Consider the following 24042-nt stretch of genomic DNA (forward strand, 5'->3'; position numbering starts at 1 on the left):
GGAAGTAGATAATTGTTTGACACTGTATTCAGTCATGTTTGTTGTGGACAGTCAGACCCCCAAGGAAGGTGGAATTGCTTGCCATTGTTATTCAGCATGTTTGCTGCAAAGGCTAGGGCTGTGATGTGCTTTGACTCTAAAACTAAACTGAAATACAAAACCCTGAAGGCTACCCTTATATATCGAAACAAAACAAACAATTTCAAGCTACTTGGAAGCATGCAAATGGAAAACGAGAGCAGGGCATATGTATGTCAATAGCATTGTCAAAACCTCCAGGTAACAAGTATCCTACTGATGGAATATGACAAATATGTAAATTTAAGAACTTTTCCTTCAAAATCATGAAGTCTGAAATGCAACTGCCACAATTTTCTTATCTCAGGGCTACAGTGATTGTTATTTAGACTGGAAACAACCAGAGAAGATGCTGAGCATCTCTTCCTGTGCAGGCAGTACACCAAGAGGATCTATCTGCTTCCTTTGAACACAGCCTGTCAAGGATATTTCTAATAAGAGTTAGGTAGCCTCATTTCAGTCTGAAGTTCACTATATCTTTAGGGTTACATTCTATCATGTGCTGTCAAAAGCATCATTGTATGAAAATACCGTGACCACCTTCCTTAAATAAATAAATACACTTCAGAATTTATTTTTTTTAAACAAAGAAGCAAGTGAGCATAGGCCAATTTGTCACTGTCAGGCACAAGATCTATAAAATGAGTACAAAGACAGATTAATCCCTAGTAGAATAATATTTGTCCTAGACTTTCCATATTACATTTACTGTCACTAAGACACAGAGTTCTACTGAAAGCGACTGAAGTTACAACTTCCTGAACCGTTCCTCCTTTGGCATACTGAGCAGACATCCACCATACGTAAATCACACCATTCTTCCTTAGGTTGTCACTGCTAAAAATCAAAGGTCTGTCACTCTTAATTTTAACAACACATACGCCAGAACCATGCCTGTTTCAACTCCTTCAGCATTATTCATTTAAATAAAAGACTCAAAAGTGGGACATACTCAATTACACTTCATTTCACTTTTTGTAGCAGAAAGCACTACTTGATGGCTGAAAGTACTTTTTTTTAAGAAATGATTAACTATTCCCTTTAATTCTATATTTCCCTGTAGCATGTACAGGTCATAGCCAAAATAAGACTTACTGTATAAGTATAAACACTAAAACCTAACAAACCAATTAAAAAGTCATAACATAGGTGGAAGAAATTAAAAACAATTTTCAGAAAACCTTATATCTAAAACAGTAATTCTTAAATTACTGCTTGATAGCTTGCTTTTTAATCCAACAATAAAGTTTGATTCCATTACTGTGATTTTATTGATATTGTCAAGCACCTTGACATGACTGTTGCTGTCATATGTTCCATTTTTAATACTTTGCTCCTACTGAGAATACATATTAAATGAAGGTCCAATATTTTTTTTATCTACTGAATCTGCACACTACTGGAACTACCTGGTAAAAGGTCCTTTATGGGATTTATATTTTTTTAATGCTATTTGTAAAAATGTAATTGTGGATATCTTGCAAAAATATTGCAAAATTTCTGCAATAGAACAGTTGTTTTTAGTCAGTTTATCCAGCAATTATTCCATTGTATTATGTATACACACTTTATTTAAAAAGTGAACCTAATCTGTCTTACAAGCTTTCACCTATTTTAATACCTCTTCAGGAAATTTATAACCAGTTTCACAAACTGAAAGCTGTCATCTCAGTACCACATGAGCTTTAGCTGCACATTCCATCTCTCAACTACAAAAAGTTATGTCTTGAAGAATCTAATAAATGTTGAACATGAACAATCCAACTTCTTTCATTGTACACCATAATTGGAATTGCAAACACCCTGGTTCATCTATGCACCTTACGATCTCATGTACAGCAAAGAGCTGAGTGAGTCAACATTGTTCAATGAGGCATAAAACCTGAATGGGCTGTGATTTATTTGTCTGTATCCTTTTCAAAAGTCTTGAAAACCATTATAACTGTGTGATTTCTTCTAGAAGTTTGCTTTTTCTCAAATCTCAATAGCACACTATTGTTACTTAACACCAGCCACAGCTCCAATTCAAGAAATAAGATAACAATTAGAAGATTTTGCCAGCAGCTAATTGCATTAATAAGACAAAGATTGTATACTTAAAGCAAAATCATTATTAGATGCAACATCTGCAGCCTTTTCTGTCCTGATAACACATGTTTTGGAGCTGGACAAAATTAGACTTTTTGAAAGCAACAAATCATTCAGATAAAGCACATCAGCTTTAGTCCTCAGTGCACTAACTGTGCCAAAAAGGTTGCCACAATTCAGAAGTCAGACTTATTATAAATTAAGAAGAATGAAAATAAAGAACAATTAAGCAGCCAGAATAATGCAGTAAGGATAAAGTAGCTAAGTTTCTAAACCTAGAACCAATGCTGGGAACAGAGAACCTAAAAGATGTTGTGCGGACCTGCAATGCCAACGACATTTTCTCCTTACAAGGAAGAAGGGTGAAATTTCATTCATCTCTAAGCTGGGCAGTTCACTCACACAGGAACATAAGAATAGAATGGAGGTTAGCCAAAAGAGCATGTTTTCCTAGCAGATGGATCATAAGAAATGAAAGTATAGGTGATAGCAGTGAAATAAACAAAGCCTATATTTCTGCACTATCCCAATACTGAGAATTCTGTAAAGTACCATTTCAAGTTATTTTTCCCCTGTATTTGTCCTTCAAAAGGAAGGAAATAGCAGAAAACATTAAACAAGCTGTCTGCATTTATTATATAATCCAGAATGAAAAACAGCTCTAGAACTGCACCCTGTTAAAAATAATTATTTAGTAATATGGTTTTCAATGTTTTGAATTTTTTTTTTTTTTTTTTAAATTTCCCTGCACTTCTAAATAAACAAGATTTATTGACTGTATCTGCAAGCTAGGTAACAAGACATGCACCTCCTATTATACCTTTGCCATTGTAAAGTAGGAAGACCCAGCTGGTACCAGCTCCAAACACGTACTACACAACCACCTCTACATAAAGCCCAGTTCTGCCTTTTTTGAATACCTTGGATTTCCAGTGGCTTTGCTAGAACGTACAAGGAATACAGGACCACACAATCAACACTAGCATTTTTATTTGACTATAGATATAGGATTTTTTCTTTTAAACTATAATCCTAGAACCATACTTTGATAAGAGTATTTGTCAAGCATTATGTCAGAGAAACCTAGTTTCAAACAATTGCAGATTCTGGAATGAGAGCACCCTGAATTAGTCATCTCCATTAAAACTATGAAGCAGAATTGCCTAGCAACCAAGAAAATTAATTCAGAGACTAAAATAAACACTGTGTCACTGACAGAGCAACTGCTGCTCTATCTGTAAAGGCACTCAGAAAACACAATAGTGTTTCCTCAATTTTTGTTAAGAAAGGAAAAATACTTTCAGAATGCTAGTCATAATGGAGAAATAAAAACAGCAAAAGTAATTGAGTAAAGCTAACAAAAATAATTGACCTCTTTTTACATACCATTAAAATGAAAAAGATAGTAAGTTTTTCTTTTTAACATTCTGACAATAGTGAACAATTTTACACAAAGGTAAATAAAACATACTTTCCCACTTGAACAGATCAAGTTTCTTTACGTTCGTCCCATGCAAGCATTCTCTATTTTTCTTCATTCTACCTGAATTTACTGCAGAATTTATGACCATGCCAACCTGAAAAAGCTTAGCAGCATGATTATCTACTAATAGCTCAAACCAAATTACTACTCATCACATTTCTGAAGGCCAGATTTTGAGTTACACAGTTTATCATACTGAGGTTTTTACAGGAAAAAAACAGCTTACAGATACTAAAGATGACTGCAGTAGTTTAGCTGGGTGACTGCTTTTTGTTTTTTTTATAACACCTGTCAATATCTGGGCCCCTGTGTAAATCACCTTCCTGGAATAACTACAAAATCCTAGTAAAATTATCCCTTTAGAGGTGAAAAAATGGCATTCTGTAGCAACACTGAATTGTTACAAGAATACAGATCAGCCGTTCTTGAGTGGCAGTACTTTTAAAGCTCTCATAGCAGGTCTGTCTTGTCAGCTCAAAGTACCGAGTTTGTAAGCACCCCAAAAAGACTAGGAATTATGAGGGCAAGAACAACCAGAAAAGAAAATTGAGATCCCAGAGAACACCACAAGATTTAGCAACTGCAGCATCTACAGCAAATCTAATTGAGTCTATGTTAAAAGGTTATAAAAACAAACCTATGTAAGAAATAAATCAAGGAAGGCAAGTAGGAGTAACTGTGCATTAAAAGATAACTCCACAGATACAGACATAAATACAGATTTCTATCTGGAAAGAAGGGTATATTTCACCACTCTGTATGTGCATAATATTCACAAAATATGTCAAGAGATAGTTGCAGGTACTTTATAATCTTCAAATCTTCATATTTTAGTAACATTCAGGAAATGTCGAGCTGCTTGAAATGGATTGTAAAAGTAATAAGGTGGCCAATAAATACATAAGGAAATACAAGCTTTCATCTCACGTGGGACGTGACAGGCAACAATGGAAAGATACCTGCATGAAGCAGAGGCAATGCAGATGATAAGGGTCATATGTAACAGACCAGAACAATGAAAAAAATTAACAGCAAAAGTCTCCCATGTGCAAACACATATACAAAGCTGATAAAGGGCCCCAAATGTGCATAACAGGCTCCCCTGTGTCTTAAATATTTAATGACTGTGGCAGATGGGTTGGGCAAAGAACATATATTGTCTGAACCAATAGCATAAACAGAGCTGACCTGAAAGGCCTAATCACCACTAGGTTATAATTACTCTAGTGTTTTCACAAGTGAACACCCCTTCATAAAAATAGAATAACTTTGAAAGATTGCATCTATGACAAATTATAGCCTCTGTATGCTGTTGAACAATTTGCTTTTATTTTCTGGCCTTTGCTCCATATGCTATGGGTGTGATTGCAGCATACATGTTTTAGTAAATTTGTAGGTTAGCCACAGTTAGAAGCATCTTTGATTAATTCCATGTCTGTAATTGAACAGTATTATTAAACTGGAAGTTATTCCTGCTACCTCTAATAGTTTAATAACTTCTATCAGTTTAATACAGCAAGAAATCTCAAAACAATGTGTTCACATCAGACACTATCAAAGTCCAGTAATCATAGACAGCCATATAATAGACATTCAGAATGCTTTAATCAAGGGTCAACACCACTCTTAGCAACAAAACACAGATCACTTACCAGCACTCTCCATCGAATCCCCAATAGAAGTTTAAAAATCTCACCTACAATTCCTTATAGGATGATAATAAGAAGGATAACCCCAATATTGTGTGCCCTTGCACTAAAAGCAGTACTTATGAAATTAGACTCCCAGATAATCTTAGAAAGTATAACATGCCCATGTTGCAAGAGAGAGGTAAAAAGGTCACTCACAGTTCGCCTTGGGGAAAAATTCCTTCTGCATGGTAAATTTGATGATCAGCTTGGTATAAGCACATAAACAAAACACACAATCAGTACATTTCAGTACTGCTACTACAAGGTCCAGTTTACCCTGCCAAAACTCCAAAAAAAAAAAAAAAAAAAATTAAAGCAGCCAAGAAAAAAAAAAGCAGTATTTATTGAAAACAGACCCTCCTGTAGACTTCAAAGTATATTAATTTACTGTGATATCATATAAAGAAACAAAAAGAAAAAAAAAAATAAAAATCAGACAGACTCCACCCAACCTTCCTTCCAGTCTCCACTCAGTTCCCATTTAATTGCATCACGTGCCCTCACAGATTTCTTTTGCCCAAAACCTGACAATAAATTACTCCATTGCAACGTTAGGTTCCATTCTTAAAGACCGTCCAAATGCTTCATTTTTGCATGAATTAATAATCTGTCTAAAACCTATAAGATTACTGACAGTGCATGACAGCAAAAACACGTATGCAATTCTTCTTGAATCTGACATGGAATACCAGTAGCAAAAAATTACAAAACCATGACACTGAAGAAACATTTTATGGCTCAACTAGTTTGAGATCTGTTCCTCTTTATGTAAGATCACATGGGGAAAAAACAGATTGTTCCCTGTTCCAGTCTAGTACAGCAATCTACTTAGGCCACATGGTAATAAAATGTTTTTGAACAGCACGAGAACCAAAAAGAGAATCTACAGATTCTTTTTTTAAGTAAAGAATTACAACCTACTAAGAGGAAAGCAAGGTGGGGAAGCATGGATATGCTTGTTTATAGTTTTCCATGAATATAAGTAAGATCAGATTAACTGACTAATTTCAGGGAGCTATCAGCCTCTCAGTGGGAAATTAGGAGGCTGAGAAAGTCTCTAATGACATATATTGAAGCATCACAACACAGAGGAAAAGTATTAACACTTAATTTCAAGGAAAAGTCAGTCACAGTATTTATGCCAATGAGTTAGAAAACTAGAATTCCTTTTCCATATAATTGTGTTTTTTATCAAGTCATGGACAAAAGCAAACCACATTAAGAGGGAAGCATTTTCTACTAAACCTACTGTGCTTAAAAAAATAAAAATCAATAAGTGCATTCAATAAAATGATTCAATATATCTTTATGAACAACACAGTAGCCAGCCATCTCAAGGCAATTACAAACATTCGTTTTCATCTTCAGCAATGCATATTGAGTTGCTATTTACTATTTTATCCCTGTAAAGTACATTTTTGCCATTGGTATTGTCTTTCTTTAAACACTACTGCATTAAAGTTTTCAGATCTTCTGTGCCACATGCAGGATGCAAAACGGTACTGATTTACCATTGTCATCAGTAAAAATAAAAGTCTGCTCAGTTAAGGTCATTCCACAACTCACCAATTCAACACAACCAGCAAGGCTGAACTGGGCTTACTATGCACAGGAACATCTACTGCATCCTGTTTTCCTTTACTGCAGTTATCTGCCCTGACATCACACAGGTAAGGCTCAGAAGCATTTGTCTGCTGAGAAAGGAACATTCTGATCTGTTGATCTACCTCCCCATAAAAAGGAAGCATATTAAGTATAAGCACCCCAGTGACCAGGTCCAGCCTTCAGGCTGCCCCATAAGCTATGATAAAATATGTTATACAGAAAAACAGAGTTGTAAATGTAATTTTGATCATGGACATCACAGAACATGTGGGTCAAAGCCAAACAAGAAGTTGCTCAATATTAATCACTTCATACATATGACACAAGGGTGCAATATTACATTTAACTGGCCAAATGAAAAGATTTACCAGGAAGGTAAAGGTTCATTGCCACTCACCAACAGGAAATACAATACTTAAATGAACAACTTAACAGTCAGTTGTGTGACAGATAAACACTCACTCAAGTAAAGTCAGGAGTACTGCCTGCCACTGGAGCAAGTGTTCTGCATCTTTCATAAATGTCTCTCATATTTGTAATGAGGGGTAGGTGCTGTCTTATACCACTGGAACTGTGTATTTAATTCCCCATATCTGACAGGAATGCCTCATGCAAAGTCTGCAGTTCCAGTTAGTATAACCGAAACATTATTGGAAATGACAACAGCATGTAAAAAACATTTAGGGAGGGCTCTGCCAGTAGACTACATAAGATGTCTTTGGCAGCATACCTACAATGCCACAAAATTCAAGGTATTCCTTATTTTTGCATAACATTCTCAGAGATTAATAGGTTAAAATCTTGTGACCTTGTGATTTTGCTAAGACAAAAAATTACAGCCACATAAAATCTGAAACATGGGAGCTTTATCAAGCTCTGTGGCATACTTCTACAAGCTAACAAAGATACTGTCTGCAAGTTCCTTTAGTGCTTTATATAACACTACATCTGGAGCCTGGACTTTTAAAAAAATCTTTTGAAGAAATCAAACTAAAACACCTAAGAGCCTAGATGTTTACTACTGTGAATTAGATGTTAAAGAAAAGTCTAAAAGAGTTAGGGCTTATTTACTGACAGAACAGGAATAGTATAACTATTATAAACAACAATCAATTTCAGCATGCAGATTTTAACTTTTAAGGCAAACCAAAGCATCCAAGGTACTGTTGGTAACCTGCGCTTCATTTAAATACAAAGAGCTTTGAAGGAGAAGAGTTGTTTGAGATAAGCTTTGCAGAAGGGTAGAGGAGAAGGAAGCTGAACATTGAGAGGATGTACACATCAGCTTTTCTGTTCTGAAAAGGCATCAGAGCAGGTCAGGCGCTCAGACCTCACTTGGCTTCCTAAGCAATCCCTTGAGATAGACCAAATTCATAACCTTGGAAGCCCAGGACTTACTCATTTTTCTTTCCTATATGAAAAACTGCAAGCCTAAATTCTTCGCTATGACCAAACATGTTTCAGATAGCACATTAGAAAGCTGTAGAAAGATACCACAAGTTCTTCCCATGGTATATTTCCAAAGGATATTAAATTGGTCCAAAATTATGCTAGCTACTTAGTATTGCATGTAGTATAACAGGAAGAATTGGTGGGAAAATAGGGTGTGTGAAGTTTTAATGAATTCATACACACAAAAAAAAACCAAACAAAAAAAAACCAGCAATGCTAAGCTAATTCACTAGTAGAAGATGGTGTCACTAGGCTAGAGGAATTTCCCAGAATGGCTACATCACCTTGCTAGGCAGTAGACAGCTCCCCTCACCATGGAAACTAGGCTTATAGGTCAACTGTGAGAACTTTACCAGTAACACCAAGAGAAACACTCACCCAAGCATGAAAATTTTCCTATCACTCAGTGCTTTCAGTTAGGGTAAAACCAAACTTGCTCTCCCTTTCAGTTACCTGAGCATAGCTCTGAAATACATAAACACTGCTCATAATTGCATTACCATATATGTAGGTGCCATGAATTTAGCAAGTTGAATATTTCCCTAGGGGATCTCCAAGATCATCTAGTTCAACCATCCATCTACCAATATTTCCCCACTAAACCATGTCCCTCAGCACAACATCTAAACATTTCCTAAACACCTCCAAGAATCATTGAACTTTTAATCATTATATTAACACTTAAACAGATTATTATTTTTTCGTTGAAAGACAAGGCAAAGATTTGGAAGCCATTTGAAAACACTCTAATTCAAAACACAGACTTTGTGCATAAAGAAACTGCCAACACTTCCATTAACATTTTCATTCTGAGAGGTCAGGCACTGGAACAGATTCCCCAGGGAAGTGGTCAACCCTCTATAGGGTTGACTAGAGATCAAATGCCTATTTCATTATTTTAAATCAAGTATTTTTCTCTTTCCACAACAGTTTTAAGATTTTGAATCCCTCTAGAAAGTGTTTCATGACATACTTTTTTGTTCTGATACTGATTCTGATTACCCTGCAAAAGAAAAATGACAAGAATTCTTAAATTTCATTGTGTAACGAATGGTTAAGTCCCTATATCTTCTTTCCCCTCCTTCCTCCCCCCCACCCTTTTAAGCAAAGCACTTGTGACAACGCATCAATGTAGAGCTTTCTGGCTCAGAAATCAGTCACATGATGATCTATAAGGCTGTGATGCATAATTCCTGCTTATGAACTGACTGAAGACTTTGTAACATAGAATTGTCAAACTGAAAATTAACTGGCAAAATATTTGATATAAGATCACATTCACATTTTTTTTTTTAACATTCTGATTTAGATGCAAATCAGATGCTTACGTGCTTTGTGATTTTTATATTATTATACCCAGTGTCTACAATTTGTGGCAGAACAACCTAAAGAACTGCTTTTTTCTTACTTGTTTTTTACTTCATACTCCATACGAAATATAAACAGGAAAGAGCATATTCTGTAACCTGTTGCAGATTAAATATGGTAAAAAATACATTGGCAAAATTGTCTGAGGTACTTAGAAATAATGTATAGTTATACTTAAGAACAAATTTTCAGATGCACAAGTCCCTCTGAGAGCCTAAGCACTAAACTGAATCTAATTTATTTTTGCCATATCTGCAGATTTTTGTCATAACTTCTTTTTTTCAGAGCATTTAGAAATATAGTAGTATTTCCTACAAAATGAACTTTTACTTTCAGAAACCACATGAAAATCTTGGTACTAATTTACAGTATTATTTTGATAAGGTATTTTTAAGTAATTGATAAACGTCTGTAATATATTCAGTGCCTGTTCCTAAGTATTTACATAGCTTATTTATGAAATATCTTTTTACAAAAATAGTTTATGAAGTTGATGCATAAGAGTCAAAATTACCATACAGATTTCAATTTTCACACATTTAACGGAGGATCCTGCCCTAGAGCAGCTAGAATACTTTTTGTCCTGTAAGAATTCATATACGTCACACTGAAGCTGGCTTTTCATGCCTATAACTAGTATGACATTAAGCCTGCAATAGTAGAAAACAGAATTTCTTAAGACAGACTTTTTCAATGTTAAAAATTAAACAAGCAAGAAAGATTAAATTTGCATCGTCTGTGAACAGCATAATGTATTGAATAATAGCAGATATTCAAATTACAGATCGTAATGTAAGAATCTTAAGTAATTTAGTCTATAGTTACTACGTACATGCACGTAACTTAGTGTAAGAACAATTCACTTCAAATTCATATTGAATGATGTTACAGGACCTTTCTTTGATAAATGTATTGATTAACAAAGGAGAATTAAACAGGAAATAGAGAGAGAGACTTTACCAGATGCTAAACTTTACTTCCATAATTAACATTGATTAAGAAAGAAAACTAATTACTCTGCTAGTGGCTCTTCAATTTTCAGTTAATTATTTTATATACTGACCTCTGTATATGAGGCTTTCTTTAAGAAAGCACTGAAAAAATCCAGGTTCAGAATGAAGAATGTAAGGTGGCAAAACTCCACTACTTCCAAAATTAAGTTTCCAAAGTACTAAGAATACTGATGATAACTCAGGGGTCCTAGAGGGCCAAAGTGCTAACAACTCAAGAAGAATCCAACTGAAAATACAAACATGGCCAGCACTTACTGTTTGTATTTAAACTAAAGAACATAAATTAACTCTCCATTTACAAATAGCGTCACCAAGAAAATCAAAGTGCAAAAAAATAAAAACCATATTTGCTTCTTTTTATTTTAATAAGCTATCTAACAAGACTTAAGTTTGAGATGGACATTTCTTCTCTTTTAGATGTTAAGAATAAGATTTAGAAGAATGCAAAAAAATGCCAGTAATGTTTGCAATATTCTAGGTGATATTAATATTCAGAGATGAAATACCAATTTTATCTACTCCATATTAGCCTACTACCTACTTCCAGAGTAAAAGGAAGCAATTCAATCCCTCTCATGTCTGAAGAAGTGCACATCCTAGGCTGCTTAAATCTTTCTTTTGGTACTTTGGTAATAGACTGCAGATTCATCAAGATCACTAACACAAACCAAGTGTCAACTCATTAATTCTGTATACAACCACTACCTGTCACAAAATATATTTACTTTGCTGCCACTGGAACCTTGCCTATATTTGTCAGGCATACTACAGCCAAGAGAGCTAAAATAAAATCAGTTATTCACAGCACTTGCTGCGGCATAAACAGATGCTCTATTCGCTCACAATAGTTTATTTTAGAAAGGAATTCAAACTAGTACATCATTAAAAAAATATTTTAAAATGGTGTAAACATATCTTGCTGTGCTACAGAATGCTTTGGGGTTTTTTTGAAATTGATATGTTGTCCACTCTGCAAAGTCTCACACAATAAAACATTTACAGTGCTTGCCCCTCAAGAAAGTTTTCTATGAGGGCAAATGACTAGGGTGGGAGACAAGCAATGTCAGTGCTTTCACAGGGGGAGGACCTGAACTGCAGGAGCTGGAGCTTTTGACGTCATTGTCTTTCAAATATTGGCAGTTGAGATCTCCACTAACACACATGCTAATTTATGCATAAGGATTTCACAATCAGCATGCATCCCTACAGACATCAGGAAAACTTATGCTTTTAAGTGCAGCTGATCATTATTAAAAATACATCAATCACTTAAATCACAGGCTTCAGTTATCCTCCCTTTTCCAGACTGCAAATTTACAATCAACGGTATAGAGAGTTATAGTTCCAAGGCATCTAGTAGAATGTCATTGTTACAGAAATGGTTAACAAGCTGATATTCCTTAGCATGTATTTTAGGTATTCACTTGCAGACATTTCAAGCCAGGCTTTCTGCACAGCTTCAGTTCTTGATCATCTTACAAAGAGCTGTATAGCAAATGTGTTTGAAACATACCCCCTTAGCCTGCTCTCACTTGCAAGCCTAAGGAACAAACTATCAACAAAGACCACTGAATGATGAAAACAAAAAATTAAAAATAAAATTGTTCTAATACTTTAAAACAAAAAAAAAAAAAAATCAGTAAACAAATTATTCTTGGTTTAGATTTTCACACATGAAATCTGCTGGGCAACAGCATTAGCTCCACTTATGTAAAAAAGAAAACACATTGAAAATACTGATTAATAAAGGTTCTGATCTTCAATCATTAATTTCAAATACATGCTTCTAGTAATGCATTAATTTCAGAAACCAGATGTGATATATTCCTCTGCTGATAATTTCCCAAGTTGAATCCACAAATAAATCTCATTAAACATTAGAATGCACAGAGACTGTGTAAGACAGAATGCCATTATTTAGAATCTCAATGGTAAGAATTCCATTTGCACTTCTCAGTAACTGATTTTAGAGCATGTTATGCAATAAGAGGCTTGCAGTTTTTATTAGAGCTGTCATTATCATAATTATGAAATGCATCAGTATGAACTATTCAATTCCATCATGGCTGCTAGGAAGACGTAATGCTGTTCAGTGGGAGGTTCAAAGCAACTGCTGCAAAATGCACTGGAGTTGGTAAGCAGCGAGCACTTACACTCCCATTGATTTTGTAGGAAACGGGAGAAAAACAATTCCACTCAAGATGGCAGAAAGATGAAAATCAGAGCATAGAAGTGACAGATAAAGTTGCTGGGGCACTATAGTTAGAAGAACCGTTCCAGATAAACTGGACTGATACTGATTATCATTGATAATAGCCAACACTTTTAAGGTTTGCACTTTGCATTTTAAACAGAAACATCATTTCATGATCTTCCCTATTCATTGCTAAAATTCCTAAAACTACATTCAAGAACTCACAAAAAAAAGGGGGTTTTCTTATTTTGCTGCTAAACTAGATGTTTTCCTCAAACTCTAAATATAGTTTTAAAGTCACAAGAATCCAAAGCAGAAACACAACAGGTTGAGATGACAGGTTAACAAATATGGTGACAGCAACTACGCAGCATCCCCTCTCCACACCAATCAGGAAAAAGTAAATATAATTTGTTAGCTTGTCACTGTCCACAGTGACAGCTGGGTACCAGCAGAGGAAGAAAAGGCCAAAAACATTACATTGTAAATGGGAATGGGGTGAGGGGGAACAAGCAGTGTTACCTGCTGTAATCAGGTTTTGATTAGCCATTTTGAGTGGCTATTGGTCACTCACCTGCTTACCATATGAACAATGAGGGCACAGCTCATCAATAACAACGTGTGCTTTTAAAATATAAACAGATTCACATTTTCCTGTTTGTTTTTCGTTTGTTTTTTTTCCTCCTGGTAAGGATTTGGGGGTTTTGAATTTCAGTTTCTTCAGGCAATAACAATGAAGCATTTTGATTCACTGACCAAACAGTTCAATTTACTCCTGCTATAAGGAAAAGGATGCCTTTAATTCTTAAATGCAAGTAACACAAGCCAAGCAATGAAAATATTGATTTCACATTCAGAAAAAAACTCTTGTATTTTCCATTATTTCTGCCATTTGCAAAAAATAAAGTTTAACCGAAGAAACTGCTGAAATCACCAACAAACAATAGTCCTTATAAATATAACAATACATATGTAAACAGAAGGTGCTCATATATCTTCCCTCAGTCTTCTCATGGTTACGTACTGTGTTTCTAGACAAGACCACCATAAACAATCCAAAGCTATATTCAGTCTAAATGGGTCACTTACAATGAGAAAGCATGACATTTACATGTAGCAAGCAGATTGACCAGGGAGCAGAAAAACAGAATATAGCATCAACTCAGAAAAATATGCCACTGCAGGCAATTTATATTAACTCAGTGAGCTCCTCATTCCTTCTCAAAAATGGCAATACAGAATTAAGAGTACACATGATTTAACATGGCAAATACTCCCCAGGATTATTCTTTGTGCTTGCAGTAAAATGAAAAAATCCTTGGTTCCTTTTTACTGTAATGTCACTTTTACAGAATAACGTGACTGCAAAGACTTCATAAACACTGCATTTTTCAGAGATTCAGAAATCAGTAAACAGTCGCAATTACCTTGTTTTGCTATTTAAGTGCTAGCACATTCTCTTATGTTATTTTCAACTCATCCAGAAACGTTAGAAAAGAGATGTTCAGAACATGCTGTGTACCTCTTGCTAAACCAATTTCAGCTGCTACATACAAAATTCAACAAGATCCAAATTCATACAGTGGAAATACTAAGTTTACTTCAACATATAGCACAGAAAAAGAGAAAAATGCAGAGAAAGATATTGGCGCTTCCTGAATATATACAAAATATACCCCCTTGTCTTTGTTCACTCTGGACTCTCATTCAAGGTGTAAATACTGGCTACATTGTTAGATATCCAACAGCAACCAGCTTCAAATACTGTGTGAGTAGCTCTCTCATAGTTCACACTCAGCTCCCTTGACCCAGCTAGACAAGCGTGAAAACATGAAATAAATGAAGGCTAACAAAGGCTGGTCTGGGAAGCAGCCTGCATTAAATGCTTGCTATATTCTAAGTATAAATGTAAAATTCACTGTTTAGATCCCTTTAATATTAAGCATCATGCAACAATCACTATCTTAATACTAATTGCTACTGCAGAGAGACAAATGAATGTAATCAGTACAGAAAGGGAAAAAAAAAAAATCCCATCTGCCGCATAAGGACATTCACTAACCTTACAGCATGCCGCTAAAGCAAATAAGGAACTGCAAAATCATTATCTCTTCACAAACAGAAAGCAATTATCACTGTACCTTTTTGTGTTTGTCCCTCTTCCATATTTTCTTCCATGGCTACCTTTCTTCACTAGAAACAGCTACAGAGAATTAATCAAAGGTTTCAGTCAGATGTAGGAATAAGTGTGGATTTTTTTTTTCCCTGGGAAGCTCCAACAGCAGAGGCTTAGGCAAGTCCTCAGAGCTTAGCAAGGCTCCCTCACTCTCCTTGTTTGCTTGGAGACAGGCTGTCAAGTGTAATTTCATTCAAATTACTCTTCCGTGAAGATTATCAATTTTTCTTCTCAAAGCTGCCCATTGTGTACTACTGTAAGCAGGTATTCAAATGAACAGCCCGTGAATTTTTTGGGGGGAAATTTGGTCTGAGCCTTTATGGCAATGACACCAATTCATAAGCCTTACTTTGCATATAAAAATGGAGAAAAGAAATTGAGGTTTGTTCTGAAATCTGTGTTTTAAATTGGAAACAGGCTGTACTGAAAACAGATGGAAGGGTGTCCTCTTAATGTGCAGCAGACCACCAACCCATAATTCCCCCTATTTGCTACTGAAGTGGGAAAGCCCAGATGCCTGTGGGTTCTTTATGCTGTATTACTTGTCTCTCTCCCCCTCCCTCCCTCCCTCTTTCTCTCTCTCTCTCCCTCAGCACATTTAAGAATAATACAAGTCTTCTTCTCCCTCCTTCTCATATATCTGTATCATCTGGCACTATCAACAAATCTACACATTTGGAATATACTAGAAAACATTTATAGCAAGCATCTATGTATGCACATGCATTTTTATGCATACAAACAAGCAGAAATTAATACATATTAATAACTGCAAATTATACACATGCCCTATATACATTATCTGTCATGAGTGTCACAATAAACAGGAACTGAGGGGTGGTACAGAGCTTTAAAGCAATCACTGAATCAATTCCTTATCTGATTGCTAGTATCCAGATTCATCTGTATGCTTCTATTCCCCATTTTAAAAAGTAGATCTCTGATAATGGTGAAGTACGACATGTTTGTACAGGCTTCCTCACGTATAATACACACATGCACATTTATGGGCTTAGGAAAAGCACAGGTTAAATACACTGTGAGAGCACAAATTCATTTGGGGAGCACTGCAGTCTGATTTGGAATGCAAATCAGATGCTGCAGTCTAGCAGTAAATTAGCATTTTGTACCTTAGTCTATGGGTGACGTAGAATCATTTCAAGAGATTCATCATTTCACTAGAATTGAAATTAGATCACATATTTATTTATCTTTAATTTTCACTCCTCATTCTCAGAAAAAAACGCAGCAAACTTACAACTAAAATCTACTATGGCTGAAAATCCCTATTTACATGTAAAAAACAACTTTCATTTTCTTTATTCTGCCTAAAAGGAAGGAAATGATAGATCAACCTATATCACCAAACAAAAAGAAGCATATATCTCCCATATAAAACTAATCAAGCCAGAGTCACACCAGGATAACTTCTGTATATGAATTTATAAATCTGTATGTATTGTAATACCTGAATGCACAACTAAGAAATCATTTCTCCTCATTTTAATTTACCCTTCTAGGACTCTTTTCGAGAAGAGCAGAAGAAATGTGATGTGTAGTTTTAGTTCTCAGATCTGACTATCTCAAAGACTACCCATACACATGGCAGTGCTCTGACATCATAGCCTCTCACTGTCATTCCTCTTTTTAGGAATTACTTCTTCAGGAAAATAAAATAATAAATTAAAGAAATATGTCCTTTAATACACAGCATCTTCCGTGTAAATCACTCCTGCTACAGAAGTTACACCTACCTCAATCACTCCAGCCCCACAATCTTTCCTGGAGAGAAGGGGGGTTGGAGGGGGGGGGGGGGGGGAAAAGAACAACACAAAAAAAACAGGAGAGGGAGGGAAAGTTCTTATACATGCAATGACATAACAAGATCCTGAGTTTGGAAAAGAATGGGAAGGATTTCTGTACAGAAACAGAGGTGATACCACCAGTGAAAAAAGCCTAGAAGACAACAGGTCTGTTGCCTTCTCTGAATTGCATCCTTAGCCACTATTAAACAAACTTTATTCCCAACTTATTTTCTTACATAAACAATAGAAAATCCTCATATTTACAAAAAACCAAAATCAAACATAAACACCAGGGTGCTTAGGCTGTCACTTGCTTCTATAGTTTGGTTCCTCTGGAGAGTATCAAAAATTCAAGTAACAGACTGCATTGACAGGAATGTCTTCAAGATGTGAATCTGTAGGTTCCTTATTGCACCAAGTGACCTCATTTCTTGAAACAGTCATATAATGATTTATTTATTTATTTATTTTTAAGAATACAAAAAGCACACAAAAGAGAAAATAGGCTGGAAATAGATAACTGGAAGAGGTTACAGCTTACATGTGGACAATTACATGGGTGAATTTCAATCATGAAATGGTGATCAAAGAAACAGCTTGCTTAACAGTTATTTCAAAGGGAGAAGAGGGCTGTAAAGAAAGGCTTCGAAGACAACAAAGGTGTAGTAACAGTATGTAGTTAAGCCGTGAACTTTGTTTCAACTGGGTCTGGTAGAGGGAAATAATAAATAAATGAGAAAGAGAATCTAGATCACAGGAAAATTCACAGATCTGAAGATGCACCTTTACATCAAGAGATCCCTGAGCAGCAAACTATTGAATGGTAAGGAATATTTTGAAGCTTTTTTTTCTTTAAATCTTGCACTGCTTCCAGGAACATCTGCTTTGGGACACAAGCAAGGAGATGAGATTCTAAGGTCTGAGAATACTTGATCTCATCCAGGAAGGTCATCTTCATAACAGGTTCAAACACACTTGGATTTTTATTATGGGATTTTAACTTCCAGAAGATGAACACATTCATATGTCAAAGGTTAAGGTGAAATCTCAGGGACCAGTGAAACAAAGTCAAAAACCGCCAAACAGTTGCTTAGAGATGTTTTGTTTTTTTCCTTGCAATGGTCTATTTTTCTGTGCAGATATGATTGTAATAAAGATATAACAGTTTCACCTGTTGAACAAAATTCTACATAAGTGTTGAATTTTCATCTTAAGTGGGGGTTGGAGTAGTTTCAGGTGTTATTAACTGGGAACACACAGATTTTACATCACTTTCCTTCATTTTTAGTTGTATTATATTAGCACACATGTTAAAACATATCTGCCTCTCAGACAATTCTGGAAGCCTTTGCATTTGAAATTACAAATAGATGTTAAACCTAAATCTATTTACAAAATTCTACAAACATTAAGAGTAACAAGAAAATCCAAGAAACACCATCTTAAATGTTTTTGTAGGATGCAACTGTTGGGGTTCCCACCCTTCAGCACACTGTGAAAAATGTCTGATACCAGTGACACACTGGAACAGGTGGTCCAAGGAGGTTGTGGATGCCCCATCACTGGAAGCATTCAAGGCCAGGCTGGATGTGGCTCTGGGCAGCCTGGTCTAGAGGTTGGCAACCCTGCACATAGCAGGGGTGTTGAAACTACATGAGTGTGGTCCTTTTCAATCCAGGCCAGACTATGATTCTATGACAAACAAGCTCAGTTAAAGTTATAACCGCTGAAAGCTGCTAACCTCTTTCTGGGTGCGTTTCTGACACAGAAGTAAGTTATTTCAGTTGGAGCTGCATATGACAGCCTAAAATTCCCTCATAACACAAGATGAGATTATTGGTGCAAATGATCATTGGATAACGATGCCATTTCCAAGTAGCAAAGCAAGACAGAACATCCAACTGCATAATGAATAAATAAACAGTTAATCAAGAGAATAATTGGAAGCTGATGACATTAACAGATCCCCTGGTATCCATTATGATATTATGAAATGTGGTTGAGCACTTACAGCTTTAAACAGTATGACAAGACACCCGACTTCTACTTCCTGTTTTATAAGGCCTTCAAGTCAGTATACCACTATACCCTTCTATACTATTGATTTTCAATTACATAATAATGTTGTGGTGCAATGATGCCTTAATCAGCACATAACAACATTACTTAAAAATAGAAAAACAAATAACATTGTGTCTCAACAACTGATTAACAAAAAATCAAAGCCAGCTAGAGTTACCCCATCACTTTACTGCAATGACTGCATGAGCAAGTTGTGAAGTTTAGCTGGGTGGACGTGAAGCTGAAAGCAATACTGGTGCTGCTTATTTCACAGAACACATTTCAAACTAACTCCAGTTTGGTTCTGTAGATTCACTGTCCTATAAGGGTCAGGTGCATTAGGCATGCTCCTGGAAAGCACATTCCAATGCTCTCAGAGAGCATCCCATAATGCAAACCAAAACACAGCAGACAAAAAATTGTGACATTTTGTATACTCACTCCTGATACAAACAAAAACAAACCCATAGTAATTCCGTGAAAGTTAAGCAGCAGATTAGGGAAAACTGAGAAAATTGAAGTTGGATTATCAAATTTGGTATTTAGAGTGCTCTATAATTAATACTCATATTTCTATATTCAAAATATAAATGTAACTATAAAATGCCAGAACAAGAAACCCAAATAGATTTATTTGAAGCACTGAAAAATCTGCCAGGTTACCTGTTCTAAGATGCAAATTTCTTATCTACAGCTTCCCATTATGCTTGTCAAATAACTAAACAACACAGTCCATCCCAGAGTTTTTCTCATGCCAGACATTCATGAAAGTGTCTTGGGGAAAGGGGAAACGCTTAATGACATGACAAATCATCAGAATTAGTAGGGAAATGGTATATTAGCAGAGAAAGGAAGGAAGTGGAAGGTGAAAATGTAACTTTGGTTGAGTGCTGTCGTTCATCCCAGTGATGGGATGAGCATAGCTCTGTTAATCAACAATAATTTTAAAAATTATGAACTGACAACATATTCATCTAAAGGAGCAGAGCAGCAATTTAAACCAAAACTATTACCAAAGAAATGGCAAGATGGTCATATAATAAAGCTATTTCTGAATAGGCCATCACTTGATTTGTGTCTATTGCATCTTAAAAGAAATATTCAGTCTCTGACTAATGATATCTAATTACTGACTGTCAAACAGAGAGAAACAGGTGACACACAAATGCAGAATACTGTAAAAGAGGTTAAAGAGCTTATTACATTCATATTTTGCTTGAGTTACAACTGACAGTAGTACCTTTTTCTGTTTGTTTTTACATCTTTAATTTATTCACTTTTAAATCTTTCCATAATCAAACAGTTCTAATAAAAGAAATTTTATTGAAGAGGCAAGCGTGAAGGAGATGCCCTTAAATCCTAAGCTAAGAGCTATTAACATAACTATCATATCAGGAAAAAAGAAAAACAAACTAACCGCTCTAAGAAATGTTGATCTGGTTAAAAAAAAAAAAACAGCAACTTTCTTCAGTGAGAAAATTTTCACTATTATATAAGATAACTTGCCTTACAACACCATAGATAAGAGCTTGCTCCTCTCAGTACTCAAATATATCTCCCATATATATGCAGTATTAACCAAGAAAGGAATTATAATAAGACTGATTAGTAGGAACTTAGATTCAGAATACCACACTTAATAGTCTGGAAGTCTATTACCTGTAACTATTAATAGTAGTACTTATCACTTAAAACTTTCAGTTTTGACTGCATATGTTCTATGACAATTATCAGTAGGGATTTACTTTGGAAAATACGTAAACAAAAAAAAATAAATCCCAAATTAAATAGAGATAACACTGCTAATGTTATCCCCCAAAATTCTTAAGACCCTGACCCACTTTATTCTTCATTATATATATATATACACATTATATAGTGTAGTGTAACTTATATTATACTTCATTAGATGAAAATAAGGAAATGATTATTTATTATTATTTTTTAAATGGTCACGCATTCAATAAAGCCTTTAGGAGAAAGAATAGTTAAAATGTTTCCATGGGATACTGCCAGAAAAGAGGGTGATGGAGGACAGAACATGAACATTGCACAAGAGAATTCATGGAAACCTCCCACAGTCACTGCATTTAAACATAAGGCACACTAAATTGCTTGGCAAGATTTTCCAACACCAGCACTCTAAACCTGACTCATGTGTGAACTGGCATGTAAGTGCTACAGCCCAACAGAAGCTGGCTGCAGGCATCCCTTTAAATACTGGAGGCCATCCCATAAGCACAGCATTGTCATCCTCTAGGACAGCACCTGTGATATACCTACCTGCGCTAAAAGTTAGTCTCTCTCGTTTTAAGCTCCTTGCAAGTACTAGAAGGCCATAGTGAAGTCTCCCTAAGGTCTTCTCCATTCAAAAAATAAAAAAAATAAAAAACACCTGTCTCCCACAGTCTTTCTTCATAGAAGTGCTCCAGTCACCTATGATCATCTTTGTGGCTTTCCTCATGACCTGCTCCAATAGCTCCACATCTGTCTAGTGCTGAGGCCTCAAGGCTTGGACAGAGTACTTCAGATGGGGAGTGGCCTGGCTACATCAGTCAGTTCCTTTAGGACCCTGGGATGCATACCACCTGGCTCCACTCACTTGTATGCATTCAGCCTCAAGAGGCTTGGACTTACTCTGTCACAGTGCAAGGAATTTTGCTCTCCTGTCACCTGCACAGAGGCTTTCCACATGAGACATGCAAGCTTGACTGCCAGTGATGACTGAGCCAAGGAACTCAGTGAGCACCTTAGCATTCTCAATGACTACATGCATATTTGGCACCAATGATAATTTTGGTACCAGCAATGCAAAGATATTGTAAAAAAAAAAATAGAGATACTTAAAAAAAAAAAAAAAATGGCCACAGACATGGTAAAATGAAACATCCTTTCACTTAATAAAATGAAATTAATCAGTCCAGTAAATGTAACAAAAAATATTAGCAAGCACCCACATTGAAATTAAATTATTTACAAGGAAATTGATCTAATGGAAAACTATTCACATTAGTCAACATTGCTGGAATTTGGATCTAGACAAATTAAAAAAAAATTACTTTCAACAGTTTTCTTGGAAAAAAAAAATAAATATCATTTCTTGTAGTCGCATTTTATCTTAATTAGGTCATAGGAATTCTCACTAGTTCTCACAACATCCAGGAGTTTGAACTAGATGACCACACTAGTCCCTGCTGGCTTTCTAAACATTAAATTAATTAATTTATTTAAATTAATTATGTTTGCTGAGAGATTTCATATCTTAATGTGCTGAAGAGCTCCGTGATTCCTTTTACTTCTGTAGTCTATATACACTATTGTACACTGAAACAGCTTCAAAAAAAATCTAAGGTCGGATGTATGTAAGTTACCACCAACACCTGCTTCTTCTTCTTCCTACCCATCTCTTGGAGCAAGTTGCTTACACACTGGCATGCAAGATGTTATTCGCCCACATGTAACTGTGTGCACCGCTGTTCTATGAGTGGTATCAATCTATTAAATACTTCAAGCATCTCTTCAGCTATGTGAAGTCACTTTCAAAGGCTTGGACTTCTGAAAGTACGTATAATGCTTTCAAACACTTGAATTTGATCTAACAACATGGCTTGACAAAGACTATATTTGTCTAAAATTATGAGTGGAAAAGACAGCTAGGCACAGAATACACAACGCAAAAAACATGCAAGTAGCAAGAATAGATACATATGGAAGAAAAGAGCAAGAAAATGGAAAAATACACAGACAAGAATGAATCTTTTTTCAAAATATTTCTCATATTCAGAAATGTCTTGCTTATACTTACCAGAGAGAAAGAAGGGTTTGACTTCTCCTTGGGAAATACCATCCTATAAGAGATGCCACTCTACAAGAAAAGAAAACATCAAATCTTTCCAGCTGAATTCATGCTACTTCACTTTCAGCAGAGCTTGGTTTGTGCAAGTGCAAGCAACAATAGTTAAGCCAGCACCAAAACATAGTTCTCATTTAAATTTTACCTCACAGCTCTCTTTTAACAAATAAGTTTAAATTATTTCTTCCATCTGAATCTTGTAAACAGGGTGTTTATTTGTTAAGGCTCTCTATTTGTTAATATACATCACTTTGTGATGTGGGTTATATGCTATAGGCTAGTGATTTTCATAAATCCAAATAACAAAAACTTATGGCTTGGCCTCACGACCTACAAAATGCAAATGATTATCTACAAAATCTTGAAGTACTGAAGTACCTGAGAGCAAAATACAACTCTGCCAATGAAACAGACAAATACTAAATCCGAAGTCATTTGAAAAAAATACAGTTTTGAGACTGTGTAATATAGTCCTGATTTTCTCATAAAGAGGAGTACAACATGCCTTCTAATCAACCAGATGGAAGCGCTACTGAAAGTTATGCTTCTAAGACCATCCACACACATCATGAAGTGCACGGGAGGCACAGGCAAGGTACTAAGATCATTTGGCTTCAGAGAAGGTTCATGTCAGCTAATGCAGAATTTTTTTCTGAATAAAAGTTACAGAAGGAAAAAATAAAATAAAATACAGCAGAAGAGATATCCTTGCAGTGGAGGTAAATACTTGGTTGCTAACCAGTAAAGATGCCCTACTGTGGGCTCTTTACTTGAAGGCCCTGTTAGGAAGCAACTACAGTAGATTCTTTGTGTAGATGCCAGCTATGTTTCCTCGAACTGCATTTATTTCATCCAAGTTCTGAAAGGAATACAGAAGAAAAACAGCCCAGAAAAGAGTAGATTAGCAGTCAAGTAAAAAAAAAGAAAAAGAAACAACAGCCTGCTGGATGGGTCTTCCCAGTGACACAGAAACTTAAGACTAATGGATAATCAAGAAGCTGACAAAAATCATATGTTTAACGCTTATTCTAACGTCAGGTCGAGTTCCCTGTGTTTACTACTTAAACCTGGAGAGATCACAAATCTTTCATTCCTAAAATAACACAAGTTAAGCTACACTTATAGCAATTCACTAGCAAGCTTTTTACTCCTAAGTATGTCTTCTAACGATCAAT

At 35.6% G+C, this 24042-nt stretch overlaps 1 protein-coding gene across 3 annotated transcripts in view; it reads right to left on the bottom strand.

The window, feature by feature from the left end:
- GPM6A (glycoprotein M6A) overlaps positions 1-24042 on the bottom strand; it is a 133935-nt gene that overhangs the window by 74211 nt on the left and 35682 nt on the right. The window contains exon 1 of one of the 3 annotated variants that reach the window (XM_015861783.3): positions 15114-15319. The exons of 1 other annotated variant lie outside the window; for it this stretch is intronic. In XM_015861783.3, coding sequence (XP_015717269.1) covers positions 15114-15150 — 37 coding nt within the window. In that variant the 5' untranslated portion in view covers positions 15151-15319. Of the gene's footprint in view, positions 1-5496; positions 5630-15113; positions 15320-24042 lie in introns of those variants that run through there. One more of the 3 variants, XM_085545130.1, reaches the window with a different exon arrangement.

Source organism: Coturnix japonica, chromosome 4 (assembly GCF_054131305.1).
Source record: "Coturnix japonica strain WE chromosome 4, WE-NBRP24, whole genome shotgun sequence".
NCBI lineage: Eukaryota > Metazoa > Chordata > Aves > Galliformes > Phasianidae > Coturnix > Coturnix japonica.